Source organism: Rhododendron vialii, chromosome 2a, assembly GCF_030253575.1.
Source record: "Rhododendron vialii isolate Sample 1 chromosome 2a, ASM3025357v1".
Taxonomy (NCBI): domain Eukaryota; kingdom Viridiplantae; phylum Streptophyta; class Magnoliopsida; order Ericales; family Ericaceae; genus Rhododendron; species Rhododendron vialii.
The window spans coordinates 31,868,608-31,885,896 of NC_080558.1; the positions used below are offsets into that span (position 1 = coordinate 31,868,608).

At 39.3% G+C, this 17,289-nt stretch overlaps 1 protein-coding gene across 4 annotated transcripts in view; it reads right to left on the bottom strand.

The window, feature by feature from the left end:
• Nucleotides 1-17,289, bottom strand: part of LOC131315145 (tobamovirus multiplication protein 1) — a 39,973-nt gene that overhangs the window by 4,546 nt on the left and 18,138 nt on the right. For 2 of the 4 annotated variants that reach the window (XM_058344248.1, XM_058344231.1), the window contains exons 4-12: nucleotides 16,342-16,428; nucleotides 16,204-16,255; nucleotides 14,562-14,736; nucleotides 14,315-14,410; nucleotides 12,646-12,706; nucleotides 5,204-5,268; nucleotides 4,540-4,614; nucleotides 4,372-4,447; nucleotides 511-674 (exon numbers count right to left, since the gene is read on the bottom strand). In XM_058344248.1, coding sequence (XP_058200231.1) covers nucleotides 511-674; nucleotides 4,372-4,447; nucleotides 4,540-4,614; nucleotides 5,204-5,268; nucleotides 12,646-12,706; nucleotides 14,315-14,410; nucleotides 14,562-14,736; nucleotides 16,204-16,255; nucleotides 16,342-16,428 — 851 coding nt within the window. The remainder of the gene's footprint in view (nucleotides 1-510; nucleotides 675-4,371; nucleotides 4,448-4,539; nucleotides 4,615-5,203; nucleotides 5,269-12,645; nucleotides 12,707-14,314; nucleotides 14,411-14,561; nucleotides 14,737-16,203; nucleotides 16,256-16,341; nucleotides 16,429-17,289) is intronic. The other 2 variants (XM_058344257.1, XM_058344240.1) reach the window with 1 other exon arrangement.

Below are 17,289 nucleotides of genomic sequence, written 5' to 3' on the forward strand. Positions count from 1 at the left end.
GACGGAGTGCCACTATTGTAAACTTTAAACATTGATTGTACTCTTGATGGATTATGGGAAAGCTTTTGGGGTATTAAAGTGTATATTCGCAATGGATTTTCATTTAGAAATGTTATTATTATTACGTTAAAAATCGAGGGCGTGACACAAATAGCGTGCTAAGTTAGTGGGCCAGACTAGGCCATTTATCAAGAACAATAGCTATGGCCAGGTATTACTTGGATCCAGAATCTACATGCTTGACACTCACGATTTCATTTGTCATAACAGTGATCTGGAGAATCTCTTGAAAGCTATTACGTGCCAGTTTTAGTCAACTCTCCATCATCATATGTTCTTTTGATTACTGTAAGAATAGGGTGAACTGTAAGAATAGGGTGATTAAGAAATGGTAAAGTAGCAATCACAAAAAGCATATGGTTCACATGTGATACAGTAAAAGATAAAGGTAGTTTAGTAAATAATCCAGTAAAGTAAATGAGGGAAATAGAAAAAGAGTAGCATTTGAACCTGATTCTGCAGGCTTGTGGCAGCAGTCCAGCGCTGAGGATTTATGGTTGCAGCACTATCATGGATAAATGCTATTGTCCTGGATTCTTCTACTACAGTAACCACAATTGAAGGTGGTAATTCCCTCATGACCCATAAGACATATGCAGATGGTAAAGATGAACCTGTCTCAAAGAAGGAAACAGCATTTCATTGATCAGAGAGATTTTTAAATTTAGGTAGACTGTTTTGCAAACAAAATCCAGAATGTCTATTCCTTTCTTTCCTCCTTTCATTTATCAAAGACATTTACTCTCACTGCTGTATCTCTTCTCGCTGTCCCACAATTTAAGTAATTTAGGGAGAGGAAGGAGAAGATACAATCATAAAACACTAATGAAAAATAGAACCTCAAGAAAAACAAGTGCAATCCAAAAGATGGTACCAAATAGAGCTGGACCAAGACATCTTACATCTGGACCCCTCATCATCCCTGCTTTTAGGATCAAAAGTCTCAGTTTTCATATCACCTCTGTGGCGTAGAAAGTATTGCATGTTGGAGCCTTCCCCTCTACGTATTTGAGTTTTTGGTTATGGTCTTCATTCAGTGAGGGACTCTAGGGTGGAAAGATTTCAGAAGTGCATGGTGGGATGGAAGAGAAGGTGTTAGTTGAAGGTAGGGAGACTCACCATGATTAAGAGCACTTTTCCAGCTTGCCGACAGACTTCACGTCCTCATTTGTCATTCTAGCCTTCGGGGCAAAATGAAAAGAATAGATATTGAGAGGTTTTGTTTGGTGAAGCGTAGGGGGAGAGTTCAAGCATCATTTGGTGCCTTGGTGGAGTGGAGCAAAATTGGTGCACCTCTTAGAGAGGAAGGAATTAGGTACTCTTCATTTAAGATCTCCAACCGAACTCTCTAGGGCAAGTGGTTGTGGAGGTTTGCGCACGAGAGGATGGAGCAAGATGGTGGGTTCAAAGGATGTGTCCAACTGTAACGCCCCAAGCAGACTACTGGCCTAGTATTTTGATTTTGATCCACAAGCCACACCACATGGCCCAAAAGCTTAAGCCCAAGGTACTAGTAGCAGCCCACAAGGTTTGTTATATGCCCAAGATCATCCATGTAGACTTCCGATGTGGGACCGGATGTTACAATCTCCCCAACTTTATAGCCTCGCGCCCTCGTGAGGAGTTAAGCACTAAAATCACCAAACCAAATCCAAAGTCCAAGGCCCACATGGTCGTGTACAAGGATTGCTCTGATACCACATGTAACTCCCCAAGTTAACACCTCGTCCCACATCAGAAGTTTACATGGAAGATCTTGGGCATATAACAAACCTTGTGAGCTACTACTAGTACCTTGGGCTTAAGCTTTTGGGCCATGTGGTGTGGCTCGTGGATCAAAATCAAGGTACTAGGCTAGTGGTTTGTTTGGGGCGTTACACCAAGTGCAAGGAGATTACAAGTTATAGGAGGTTGTTATTAGTAAGTTACCAACTGTCCCGAAAGCTTGTGCTATTAGGAAATGGGCCCAACAATTTATATCAACCTATTCAACATCCTACCTCATCGCAACCCTATTTTGCACGTGGAGATGCAATTTTCCAAAGATAGGGTGTAACAAAATACGAAGGAGAGAAGCAGAATGCAAATGGGGAAGAAATGCAAACAGATAGACTTGAACCCAAAACCTGTCACAACCTGAGCTCTGATAGCATGTTAGGTTACCAACCATACCAAAAGCTTAAGCCGGTAGTAAACGGGCCCAATAATGTATATTAAGCTATTCAATAGTTATGTCACTTGGGCTGGGCTTTGAAAAGGAATCAGAAAAGGTTGCGTTGTTTTTTAGAGTCATGTTATTTGAGTAGTTGAGAAAGCCTGATGTTTTTGGTCTTACGTATGGTGAGGGGTAGAGTTAAGAGAGTTTCTTTCCCAACCATTGATCGTCCAACACTTGATAAGGGAGCTACAGTGGCAGATTACATGCAGAGGGGAGAGGATAAGGTAGTTTTGGATACTCTGCTCGTAGAGCATTACTGCCATCGGAAATTGCGGAAATGTCAACTCTTTTGGAGAGAGATGATTTGCCTAACATTGGCTTAGGTGGGAAATGTTGAAGATAGAAACTTGCACCTTCGGGATCTCTTCTCTTTGGGTCTCATTACTAGGATTTACGGGGAAGATATATCCTTACATTCCGTAGAAGGCGATTGTGGGGACACATGCTCCCCCCAAGGTTGCTTTCCTTTTTGTGACGTGCTGCCCAAGGAACATTCTCACTACTGATAACTTGATTCCTCGGATAGAAAACATTGGGAACTAGTGTTGCATGTGAAAGTGAGATGTTGAATCGGTGGCTCATCTTCTGCACTATGTAGTGGTGTCGCAGCTTCGGCCTCCATCCTTTCATGGTTGGGTAAGGTGCTCCTAGAGGCAGTGATGGAGCATTTTCCCCGTCAGCATGTCACTACCATAAGGATCTTATGCAGAAGACTTGAATCAATGATTCTCAAATGTTTAATGGCAATGGAGAGGAACCTATGACATTTGATGGTGTAGAAAGTCTGTTTCACAGTGGAAGGGTTTGAAGTTGAATTAGGAACCTGGAATTGAGAGTTGTTTTATAGCATTTTGCCCAGTTGGGAGTCTATGTAACCCGTCATTGGACCAGTTCCTGTACTTTCTACAGATACTTGCAGACTAAGAAGCGCAGACACTTAACACAAGGTGGCGTGTCCGTATTGGACACTCTCGGACACGTCTGATACCCTTTTTTTCGTCTCCATAATTAGTAAATAAGAAACTTGATTTGAACACGTGTCCAACACTCTTCATGCAACATGCCGACACTTCTTTGGTGTCTATGATTAAGAAATTAATGTGATTGACATTTCCTGGACACTTACTAATTACATGTGATTCTCAAAGATTATGGTACTTGACATATAACTATGTTATTTAGTGTTGGAATGAAAGTAATTCTTATTACCATCCAATATTTACATTCCTACCCGTCCCATGTAAATCTAGATTCTTCATAACTTATTGTATCTTAAGAATTATATAATTCGGGACATATGCTTATGGGGATATGTATCCCTAACATATATGGATATATATGATTGAACGTAAACCTAGGTCCCCAATGTGTTTGTGTCCTATGTTTTGGAGAAATAACATATCCGCGTGAACATAACCCTGGTCTTTTAGCTTATTTAGAGGTTACCAAAAATACCAAGTAATTTTGACTAGAGAATTTCCTATTAAATTGCTCCAAGGATTTTCGGAAACTCATTTCCAAGGAAAGTATTTTCAACTTTCCTTTTTTTTATTTTGTCGTCGATATCCCACTAAAATAAACTGCTCCAAGCATAAACTGGGGGCCAGTCCAATTTAGCCTTCAGTATATTGTCCCCAACTTCATTTCAACTGAAATACATCTGTGGGGTACATTGGGAAGCTGGGAGAGAGGGGCGAAGCAGGTAGCCCGGGACTGATTAGGTTAATCAGAACACATTGAAGAAGAGAGGGGGTGGGGGGGAGGAATGTATGGTGAAGAAAGTAACATTGAGCAGTTAGTACCCAAAGTGTCCAGAGTGTACATTCCATGAGTACCAAAAAATAGGATGGATGGCCACTTGGCCAGTTAGTATGTAAAGCAGTATTCATGTTTTCTTGAAGTTGTCAATTCATCAAAGGTAATTACTAAGTGAAGATCATACTCAAAAACTCCTCAAATGGATCACTAGAATAAAGCTTCATCTAAATAATGAAGAATAGGTTCCATAAATAAAGATAGAATCACATATCTTAAATGCTTAGCTGACCATTTTCATCCTATGTGAAACATGAAGGGAAAAATTGAAGAGATACCTATTAAGTAATACAAAATCAAAAGAAGAGAGGTACTGATAGCGTCAACGTGCTGATGATGCCAGTGATAGAGCATCTGCATAAGTAGACATGAATAATTACGGAAACAATTATTATGCGAGCAGAGAAGGAGAATTTAATTGAACTAATAGAAGCACAAGCACAAACTGGTGTATCAGTAAAAAGAGCAACTAATGCACTTGAACTGAAACATAGAACAGACACAACTGCCAATCCTGCAACCTGCACAGAAAACAATTTTTTAGTGAACGGATTAAGGAACCAAGGCGCTACTGAAAATACGAAGAAAGATATCCCCATATTTTGCAGAAGAAAAAAAAAAACACAGCATGCTGCATTTGATGGTTGACCTATGTATTCAATCTAGACCATCCGGTTAAGCTTCAAATATTTAGGGGATGAAACACAGTTGACCAGCAAAAGATTAGTATTTCTAGCTCTATCAATTGATAATTCTTTAACGAACTGCATGGATAAAACATTTTGGGGAAAAATTAACCCTAATGCATAAGTAACAATGGATGTCCAATCTTCATTCTTCATGTTAAAATATGTGCCCGGGACCAAGTGTTTTCAATGATGACAATTAAAAAACATTATTTTTTCTATCATTGTGTTCATCAGTAATTTGGGATCAACCCAACAAAACTTGCTATCTGAGGGACAAATATCTTCACAATACAGGTGAAAAAATGTAAAAAATATATCTACTTTCCATTAGGACATGAAATTATACAATAGTAAAGACCATTGGTCACAGAGAAAGCAACATTATGAAGGAAAAGTTAATACCAAACAACGGACTTAATACCTTCCACACTTCGGAAGAAGCTCTTTCAGATCTAACTTTCCTCATTTTCAAAAATAATAGGAGTCCTGCATATGAGATTTTGTCATTAAAATTAATAGGATACTTAAGCAAAATGCAATCGAAAGAGAAGATGAGAGCTGGCAAACCTTCATACATAAGATACAGGATACCTAAACCAATAAAACACTACCCAACATGATTGGTCTAGGGAAAAAATTAATTTTGACCTCCATCTCAATGATTTTAGGGAGCGGATCAGAGATGGGTAGAAGACAAATCGTGTTTCTGCCTAGGGAGCTGCTTAATGTTTTTACAGAATGGTGCGTGAACAGGCTCAATCAACAGGAGAGAGAAATTGTTCTTGACTTGCAGGTAAGGGATAAATGATTCCCGGGCATTAGCAAAAAGATCGAGCTCCACGCAGGCACGCATCTCTTGATCTATGCCTACCTGGGGCTCGGCTAGTTTCAATGTTTGGTCACTGACTCAAGGGGATGGAGTCCATATGATGATTCACCTCTGAAACTCAAAAGAACGTCCTACTAACCTACCCCTGCAACAACAAGAAGAATCGCCCAAGCCAATTAGCTATTTCCGTCTGTTCTCCACTCCACCTTACTTGTTCGGAGATTGTTAAAAGAACTTGAAAGGATCTTACTACCCCTACGCGGTTGTCAATGAGAAGTAGTTCGTATCTCATAGTGGAAGGCAATAAGACAAAAGATGTGATTGTTCCAGTTCCGGGCAGCCAAACAAAGGAAAGCAACATGTCAAGGTGTTCCACCCTCGAATGCCTGCTAAGCAAGCAAAGGTGGTGGAGGCAGCATTGTTGTACCAAGTCTCTGTTAGCAGCAAGCGTACTGAGTTCCTGAGGTCCGGCAGAGGCAGCTCAGGGGGCCGGCATGGCGCAGCTACCTAAACCCCACCCCAGGTTGGGAACTCTTGGGAGCAGGTCACTGAGGTTGGTAAAAACTCAGGTGCAAACTCTTAGGGGCCTGTAGGTGCATGGTGTTTTCTTGCTTTGCTTCGCAGACTCTGCTATTTCCTTTGGCTTATTAACTTGCTTGGTTATAGTTCTTCTGATGGCATAAAACAGAGAGGTGACCTCGCACGAAAGGGTCACATAAGTTCCACTTATATGTTGCAATCACTTACTATAATCCCATATTTTTCAAAAAGGATTCCGGGGCTTGCCCTAAGGCGAGGAGCATAAAAAACGTTCCTGAGCATTGATTTTTAAGCGGAGAATACATAAAAATATAAACACACATGTATGGAATATTTAGTAATTAAAAACACTCCTGATCATTGATTTTTAAGCAGAGAATCACAAAGGTGTTCCGTTCACCCATCCGTCAAAAGTGTGATAAGTAGGGATGCTCAAAAAATTCGGCAAACCGTGAATCCGGTCCGAACCGATCTGATCTGTACGTTTTGGATTGAATCAATGGATTAATGGTCTAGACACAAATTCAAAAATTAGAAAACTGTGAGATACGAATCGTTCCACAGATTTTCATTTAGAAACCGTGGATCTATGAAGCACGGATACTTTATTTTGGCCTCCGTATCACGTATCGTATCCATATTGGATACCGATACTCTCAGATACGCTCTAGATATGTATCTGATACATTTTTTAAAGTATCTTGCTTTTAGAATTATTTTTTGGTATCTCGATACGTTTCAGATATGCGCGAGGGTAAATATGTTATTAATTAAACTATATGGGTTTAAATTGCAATTAGGACTATATTTTTCTTTTTTCCCCACCAATCGACACCAGAAACACACCGACGACATCCTCTCTCTCGTCTCTCGTCTCTCTCCACAACCTTGTAACTCTCTCTCTCTCTCTCTCTCTCTCTCTCTCTCTCTCTCTCTCTCTCTCTCTCTCTCTCGTTGTGTGTGTATATGTATATACAGTCCGTGTTTCAAATGAGGACGCCCTCATTTTAGTTAAAATGCAGACATCCCCATTTCTAGATTGAATTTTGATGATCCAAGCTGCTCAATGTGATCAGAAAGTAATTTTAAGAGTACTCGCGAGAAATCAGCAAAAAAAAAATGACCGGGAAGGGCTTTATCCGAACAGTTTTTTATTAAACGGTTCAATAAAAAACAGCTCAAATCAAGCCCTTCCCAGACTTTTTTTTTTGCCTATATCTCGCAAGTACCCTTAAAATCACGTTCTAAACACATTAAGCGGCTCGGATCATCGAAATTCGATCGGAAAAGGGGAGTCCGCATTTTAAGAGGTCCTTATTTGAAATTTTCTGTATGCATATAACTATAACTATATAGATACAGTTACATATATAACTATATGTAAATATATCTCTTTCGGCATGTGAAATAGTGAACTTGTGTAATGAAAAACTATAATCATTAATGAAATTTTAAGAATTAAAAATTAAATATGTAATATTTTTTTATTTACTTTATATCCAATGTATCCCCTAACTTATAGTATCCTTCTTTTTGAAAAAATCACGTATCCGCGTATTCGAATCGTACCGTATTCCCCGTATCCGTGCTTCTTAGACGTGGATTAACCAAACCGGACCATGAGATATTTATTGATAAAACATAAAAATATGATATTTAGTAAATAAATATAATTTTACATATTGCTAAAAATTAGTTTAACTATTTTAGCTTAATGTGATATAGTCCATATAAAACCTAATGGGGGTAATGCTTTCATGTAATGCTTGGATAATGAATGTTGGAACTTGGAATCGGGAATGGAATGCATATATCATTGCTACTTCTTCTTTTCTTTTTTTTTTGGGTTGTTTGATGCTTGAAGAATTTGGTTCCTGCCATGCTGGATAATGCTATGTTGGATATGTTGAATAATGCTTTGTTGGAGAATTTGGTTTCTATTGTTGAGAATTTGGTTGCTATACACTCCCTCCGTCCCATTTTGTTTGTCCTTTTTTGATGTCTGCATCAGTTTTCATTCGCCTATATCTTTCAATATGAATCGCCAAAAATATGCAATATGGATCTTGTATTATAATTCTCATCTCGATTAGTTCTATAATACAAAGTTATCAAAATTATGAAAAACATTATAGATTGGGACATATAAGCGTTTAAAGAACGGCATGAATAACAAAAATGAACAAACAAAATGGGACGGAAGAAGTATCATTTATAGCTGTGTTGGAGAACATGGGGGAAGATCTGCTATGTTGGATAATGCTTGAAGAATTTGGTTGCTGCCTTGCTGGTTGTTGGTTGCTTGATGGAATGTAATCCGTGGATAAAATCAAGACCAAACCGTGACTCGTGGTTCGGATTGGAATCGGACCATAGGATTACTGGTCTGGACATGGATTGCATTTTCTTGGAACCGTGACTCGCAGTTCGGACATCAGATTCATAGGAATCCGAACCGATTCGGAGCATGTGCAGCCCTATCGATAAGGCGTACTAACGCATACGCTTTCGCACCTTTTTTGCCCAGATGGAGGCAAGCGCAAAAGAAGAGTCGGGTTTAAGTGAAAAGTCGGTTTTGAGTAGTTGGGCGAAGAGGATGAGTTTTGCGTATTTGAGAGATTGACATAGGGTATTTATAGGTTGAAAATATCAATGAACTCTGTTTTTATGCTTTGACATGTTTTTTTGTGAATTCTAACCAAACCAAACCGAGCCTTGAGTCCCAATCAATTGGGGTTGACTACATGAATCATTTTTCTCCATGGAGCTCTGTTAAGGGCCACTTGTTCACTCATACCCATTAGACTCATCTTTGCGCACAACAGCAGCATCTAATGTCAATTTAGGCCTTCCCCTCCCCATAGTGTTGTTACCCAAAGCTATCATATCCGCTCTCTTAACTACTGCATCTCTGGGTCTACGGTAGACATGCCCAAACCACCATAGCCTATTTTCCCTCAACTTCTTCTCTGTAGGTGTTACACCTACCGTCTCATGAACCGTTTCATTTCTAATCATTTCTTGTCTAGTCTTACCGCACATCTACCTCAACATTCATATTTCCATTTTCCGTTACACTCGTCTTGCTCACCTGTTGTTTCTTATTAGGCCAACATTCTGTCCCATAAAGCATCACAGGTCTTATGGCAGTTCTATAGAATTTTTCCTACAGTTTTGTGGGTACCCGGTACCCTCTTGTCGCATAGTACACTAGTAGCGCTCCTCCACTTAAGCCACCCCACTTGGATCCTATGGGTCACATCATCGGCAATCTCTCTATACCTAAAATGGGCAAACTTTGGTATCTCCTAGTCTTGGATCATTACTCTTCCTTCATGTGCACTACTAGTACCACTAAACTTGCATATCATATACTCAGTTTTACTCCAACTTATCCGAAAACCCTTTGACTCTAATACTTCCCTCCAAATTTCTAATTTCGTATTAACACCTCAAGCGGTTCATCTACGAGGACAATATCATCTGCAAACAACATACTCCATGGTATATCCTCCTGAAACTGTCTAGTCAATTCATCCATAACTAAGACAAAGAGGTACGGGCTCAAGGCTGACCCTTGATGCAATCTTCTTGTGATTGGAAATTCACTCGTCTACCCTACTGACAATCTAATGGTAGTGACAGCACCTTCATACATGTCTCTAATCACCTCGATATACCCTTTGGTCACTCTCTTTCTCTCCAGAACCCACCACATAATGTCTCTAGGCACCCTATCATATGTCTTTTATGGCACAAACACTATCCCCTCTTTTTATGGTAGTTCTTATGCCTTAACGCTTACGTCTCCCCTCATGAGAGGTGAACTGCCTTGCCTTGAGCTTTCGCCTCTGAAATTTTGCTATATTTCACCTACAAGACTTTACAACTGCGATTTTATTTACTTATTGAGCTATCACAGCCACTTCCCCAACATTTTGCTAGAATGGCCCTTCGCCTAGATCACCGACACCCTGTTGGATAAGAGTGAAATGCTCGATTAAAGAAGGTAAGCACCTCTAATTCCTTTTGGAATCACGGGCACAAGGAAACAGTAGATGGCCCCTTGCACCAAGTTTCCATGTTTGCTGTGATTTGTTTCGATTCTCTGAAATTTCGGAAGTTCGTCAAGGAGCCTGTCAAACCCTAGCTTTCCAATGTCAAGCCGTACCAAGGTAACTGCAGGAATCTGTGGCTGGATTGAATCCTTACACAAGGAGGGAGAAGAGCCGGTTTGGTCTGGACCTACAGCCTGTCAGTTAAGAGTCAAATGCTCTAAACCACTGGACTACTGAGGGAGGAGCTTAAGGAAGTCTCTTCTATTTTCATATCCACAAGTAAAAAGAATAGAAAACTTTTTCCACGTACTTCCAACAGAATTAACTTTCTTAAACACTTAGAGCTCTCCCAGTCCTCCAAAAGACAGTTGTCCGTAGAATATCATGTGGTCAATGCGTAAAAGAGAAACAATCTGGGGACCGTTAAGAGGTTGCGCAGAGCGCCAGCAAGAATCTATTTCGGGCAATGTCCAAAACCCAGCGAGAGAGTTGCCTCTAGTATCTTTGAGAGCCATGAAAAATTGCTTAGGAGAACAAACCTTGTACGATAAAAGCATTTTTGCTTCCTTGATTCTTTTCTTATCTTCCCATAAATCCACTATGACCCCACTACTTATCAGAAAACAAAAGTCACGACACAAACCTAAGATATCGGTAGAACCAACTTTCGAGCAACATAAATGCCTTAAAATCTAGTAAATGAGTAGGACGTAGCAATAGAGACCTGAGTCATTCCAATATCTGTTGCAGAAGTGATCAATGAAAGCTGCAGAACTGTAGAATGGCAATAGCAACAATGGAGGGACAAGGATATGTGAGAATACAAAGTGATGGTCACGGAGCTAGACCTAACAAGGAGGCTCACAAAGATGATAAGTGAGGTACAAAAGAATCTGAATGATGAAGTACCAACTTCTTCATAGAACCGGGGAAAATGGAGTCACGCATTGGTTTGCAATCACAACTAATACAAATCTATAGGCATCAACCGTTGAACTCTGCAATTAGTTTACTATCCAAGACCGAACTAGAATAAGCCTGCATGAAATGCATCCTTTTCCCTATTCTTCTCTATCAAGGGCAATATGACTAGTAAAATTCAATAAATTCACATCATTTTGTACCACATGATCTACGCCAATGTAAATCTTAACCTCACCCAAGTACTTTCATAACATTATCCTTACTGCCTTTTCCTTACTATGGCATCTAGTAGTCATCGTTCTATGCCACCAAACCACCTTAGTCTAGTTTCTCTCAACTTATGTTTGATCGCCACCACCCCTATCAATTGATGGCATTACATATCTAGTACTCTTTCTCCTACTCTCAATGCACATCCACCTCAAAATCTTCATTCTGGCTACACTAATTTTACTAAGTGTTGTCTCCTAATTACCCACAATTTTATACTGTATAACATCAATGGTATACTTCTCCCGCAACAAAATTCTCTTCAATTTAGTAGGAATCCATCCATCGATATGACAGAAACACACCATGTTTAGTTATTGAACCTAGCCACCATACAGAAGCACACCTAAGTTGATTAACTAATTTGCACTCTCCATCCATGTTAATAGATGAACCTAGATACAAGAAGGTTCACTTTTTTCGTACGAGACTCCCAACCCTGCTTCTGAACTGAAGCTCTTCTTGTTTGAGAGTTTGATTGTATTGACTGATTAATTCCTGAACATTTTTGAATTCGACTTTCTTCTCTATTAGCACTAATTATGTCACCAAAATTTTCGATTTCATATTATTTCACATAGTACTTCTCTAATATTTTGCATGTCATTAGTCGCACATGCGGGGGAGTGTTAAGCTATCCCGCATTGGTTAATTATAACCTCCAAAACTCGTATATAAGCCTGGGTGGCCTCTCCACTCATTGCCAATTGGTTTTGAGTTGGATACTTTAACAAAGGTATTTTGCACGTAAATTCATCTTTATGCCAGCCATCATATAGATTCTCTCTTGAATAGTGGGAAGTCTCACTTAAAAAGGTTATACGTTCCTAACGCAGATCATTGGGTTGAGTATGATTAAAAGAATTGAAATAAGCAATTGCAAAACACGACCAAAAAAGAGGAAGACGAAAATAATTTTATTATGCTATCAAAATTAATTAATTAAGTTATAGCCCTCGAATGAAACTTGACAGTATGATGCTAGAAGATTTGTACAGTTTGATTACAGAATAGGAATATTACAAAGAAGAAATGGAGTAGATGAAGAGCATTTAACAGAAAGAAATGTAAACCAGAGTAGCATCAGCTAGGGTAATGAGAGCAGATTGGACACCAGGAATATTCTTATCGAAGAACACATAAAATAAACTGACACGGATCACATAGACAACAAATGCATTACATGAGATGCACAATTACTAAAAGCTGGAAAGAACACAACATAGAACAATAGATGCTCACCATAACATGCTAATGCTCCTCCTAACAAAAGGATCGCTATGGAAAAAAGATCTACATATACCTGCATGTTTACAGTCAATATGACATTGCTGGAGAAATTATGACATTGCTGGAGAAATTATCAATAGCAACAAAACTAAAACACGCATTTCTTGAAAGGTGAAAACATACAATCATATCGAAACCATATAAAGCTAATTTCAACCAACGGTAACAATTGCAGATATCGTGCATAGAAAAATATCATAACCGGACGTCCAGACCCATAAAGAACTTGAGTTGACTATTTCATCAAAATTTACAAACGTAATTACAAAAATAAGTAATGAATAATAAAGGATAGAAAATAAATAAACAAGTCATAGTCATAGAAAATTTACTGCATGCAAGTGTTAAAACTAGTAGGGACAGTGCCTTTTGGGAAGATGGAACACGCAATAGGGATCGGTGATCCCGAGAGAGAGAGAGAGAGAGAGAGAGAATTAGTTTTGAGCTCAACCAGGAGGAATTATTTCCGGGGTAAGGGAAATTTTATACAATGGTACCAAGGCGCACCAACTCAATAGGGACACGTCAGGTGGCACACTCTTTGGTTCAACACAACACTCTAGGTGCTTACCAGATTTTCGGGGTTGTCTTACGAAGCCGTAGTTGGCATGATAATCCCTAGGGTAGTAACAACCAGCAAATAGCTGCAATAGGCCAAAGGTAAGTACAACTCTGTGTGTGTGTGTGTGGTGTTATTGTGCAAGCCTCCTCAGTTGGATGAGATCTTGAGGCCCCCTAACGACCATGTAATTCCATCCAATCCACGAATCCTCCTATTATTACGAGTGGCATCCCTAAGCCATGCATCAATTTCAGCGCTTGGAGGAGGTTGGAGCATTGTTTAAAGGACCTGGGTGTCAAGCCCAAGTGGTCCGATTGTTTGGACTCCAAGGTTGCGCCTGCTTAACCATGGGGGCCAGTTGGGTTCAACCAGAGGGCTCGGCAGCTCGCCCTTGGAGATTTCAAGCCAACATCATGACACCCCCTCTCAAGGTAGGGAATATAGAGACTACTCGGAGGTAACCACATGTCAATATGAGGGCTGGCTGACATGAGCTCAAACAAGCGTTTTCAATGTTTTCATGATGTCGAAATCCAAGTGTCCTGGATAAGTGGCATATACACTGTAATTTGTATGAATCTTGGACTAAAACGAATTGTAGCTGTAGAAGCAGTGTTTAACAGGTGTGTGGTTCCAACGCCTAGCGCAGCCAAAATGCCTCAAACACCTTGAGGCAAGGCAGAGTTCGCAAAGGGCGACAAAGGCTCCTGAGGCGTGCACTGTTTTTGTTTTCCCAGATTGGCTCAAGATCTTATCTCAACCAATGATTTGTATAGTTGTATACTTGAGTAAACTACTTTATAAGAGTGTCTCTATGAACTCCAATGGCAACTTCAAGTAACCTTTTCTGAAGTGGGGGTAGGAGGGGAGCACACTATATGTGATATTGTCCTTGCTTCACAGACTCTCTAGAATCCATTTCTCATGCATAGAATCCACAAGTACCACACCAGTGACTTTGTTAATTGACCGTGAGTAGTAAATTAAGAAACTATATCATGGCAATCCTTAACAATATTAACAGGGAAAAAAACAATTAACTAGGAAATAAGTTCATACCCGGGCCACCAGGTCCGAATCAATAGGATTCCTTCCCATACCAATCCAAATAAGGACAGCGAAGGTGATCATTAAAATAAAAATCAATGCAGTGACCTGTTTGGAAGTAACAAGTTATCAAATTAAAGATGTTTAACATTACCATTTTTATCAGTGTCACAGAGAATGAAAAAGTCCCCCCATAAAAAGCATCAAAATTGCTAAATATTAGGAGCATAAATACATGAAACTTTCACCACTTCCATACCAAAATCACAACCCTTTGGCGGCTTCCAACATGGATGGCTCGGAAAGAGCAACATCTTCTGTGACTTTCAGTACTTGAACGTGACTTATTTGATGCTCTCTCCAACAAATTTTCTCGAGGACTAGACTCCTCATCCTCGTCATCTTCATCATTTGCCTGATGGCAGAGGTCAACCCTAAAACCATCCCCAAACTTGAGAAAGATATAGCTAATAAAAGAACACAGATAAGTATGAATATTTACATTGACTTGGTACAAGAATATGAGCTGAAACTTGCATAAGAGATGGCCGGAGTTATGGAAAGATTCTCTTTATCTGGATAGTACACAACGGCCAGCTAATTATTAACCATATAGTTAATTATTAACCATTTAGTACCATTGTGCCCATCATAATTAAAGAGAAATGAGATAAAGAAGTTATATGTTATGGGCCAGTTCGTTAGACCATATATGAACATCAGATTGTACTATACATCTAAGGTGACCAAATATCCGGTCCCAGTGTTTGGACATATAATACCACAAAGTGTGGGGTATACAATACCAAGGGAGGTGGGGTATTATTAATCAGATCACCTAATACCTATTAATCAGATGGGATTGCATATCTGAACGAACTACATATATCCTCCACTATTAGTCCCATCAAACAAACAGAACTAAAGGTGTGAATAAACCAGTATATGGACAATTGAGCACGAATGAAGGAGATACCAATTATGATAAGGTCAATAAATTAACTCTTCCCACATCATATTCATGCATTACCAGCGCCGAGGTATAAATTACAAAATAATTTGTGGCATACAACTGTAAAAATTTATGGGAAAGGTTTACTAACAATTAAAGACTGAATGTAGAAAAGAAACTTTAGCAGCATCTGAAGGCAGCACACAGGAAAAAGCCACAAAAAAGGGTGATTTTAACCAGCACATAAAGACTAAAGTTGGAAAAATGAGAAAGAAGAATACACTTAAGCTTCAGAACCCAGCTAGACTTAGCTAGTAAGTACCCTATTGTAGAGTCAATGACATCAAATTACAAGATAATATTTCAACCCAAAGAACCTTGTTCCAACAAATCTCTTTTTCACCCACCCAGAAAGAATCTCACTTGAAACTACCCACTTCTCTCTCTTTCATTTCTTGTCTTTCTGTTCTTTTCTTTCATGTAAAGGAAGAAAAGGACTATCATATTCAACCCATCAAATATGAAAACTCCCACACACCCTAACATTTAAGGAGTTGGAGAAACTTATAAACTCCCCCCCTAAAGGCTAACACCATTCACTTAAAAAGTTTTTATGTGTTCCACAACTAAAAGCAAATAAAATGAATAATCACTCTTCCTACTTTAACAGTTGCAGTCACACATCCACCAACTAAATGCTAATGCAATGACGCCTCTCATGCTCTTCTTAGAAACCCATTAAACTCAGAGTCCAATGACCTCTAAAATGTCAGATGTTGCAAATCAAAAAGTCAAAATAGAGGGAGGAAAAAAAGGCAGCTCAAAATACACAGTTTTGTTAGAACAGGTGTAAGTAAAATACATGCACAGAATCAGTCAGTCCCACAATAATCTAGTTATATAGTTGCAAATTATAAATCATAGAAATTTCCAACAATGGAGCACATACCAGAAAGATAGAAGTAGAAGAAATGCTGCAAGAAACAAAATTTTGGGGCAGGCTGCAAAAGGAATATTCCATGATTTAGCTCTGCCAACAACGCACTTAAGTATTGATAGCTAGTTGCAACTTGAAGATAACATATACCCATCACAATAAAGCCACAAGATTGAGACCAGCAAACCCAATCCTTACAAGCAGCAATAAGAGTTAACATGAAATAAACAACGTAACCTGCCAGGACACAATGAAATTACACAAGTTAGTTCTAAGTAAAGACAAACAATAGGCCTTTAAGATTACTCTCGCCTATCTTGCACACCAAATATCAACATAGATAATGTGATTAAACACTACAATGAAGAAATAGAGCCAACATCCAAAAGCGCAATCTGCTGACTCAGCAGAATCCCATGGCTATAATGACGCAGGAGAAGAAAATATTGTCCGTAAGAAGAGTTTGTATGGATGGACTAGAACATGTGCTCAGGTAGTGGTCGAATGAATTTGATATGACAAGATTATCAAGTGGCTTTTGAGTTATCTCATGGGTACTAGGGATGAGGTTGAATATCATGTGGGTATGTTGATTCTGATCTAGTGGAACAAATTGATAGAAAGCACATATATGCTTACACTCGGCAATATTGTGATCAGTTGGGCTCTCAATAACGAAAACACCAACAAAACCGGACTATTTTGCAATTATATGAGCATCGAAAAAGATTGTGTGGCTAGAGACTTTGATGAGAAAGGTGGATTTCTTGACGGGTGTGCTTCAGAGTGTGATACATCTAGCAAGGAATTTAACATTTCACCTAAGAACCAAGCAAATCGATGCCAAACACCATTTCATCTGTACACTCTTAAAGTATGGAAATCAGTCCAAGAAGATCCATATCAGAGAAAATCTTGCACATCTTTGAGAGACTAAAGCTATGCTCCAACTATATTGGACTTGGCCCTGGAGGATGGTCGAATGAGTCGTTGACGTATGTTGAAGACTTGAAAAGTGCAGAGGCGGCCTGGGCATTAAGAAGTGGCAAAACACTGCTTTTTAGGCCAAGTTAGGTTGGAAAATGCTGAACAATCCTG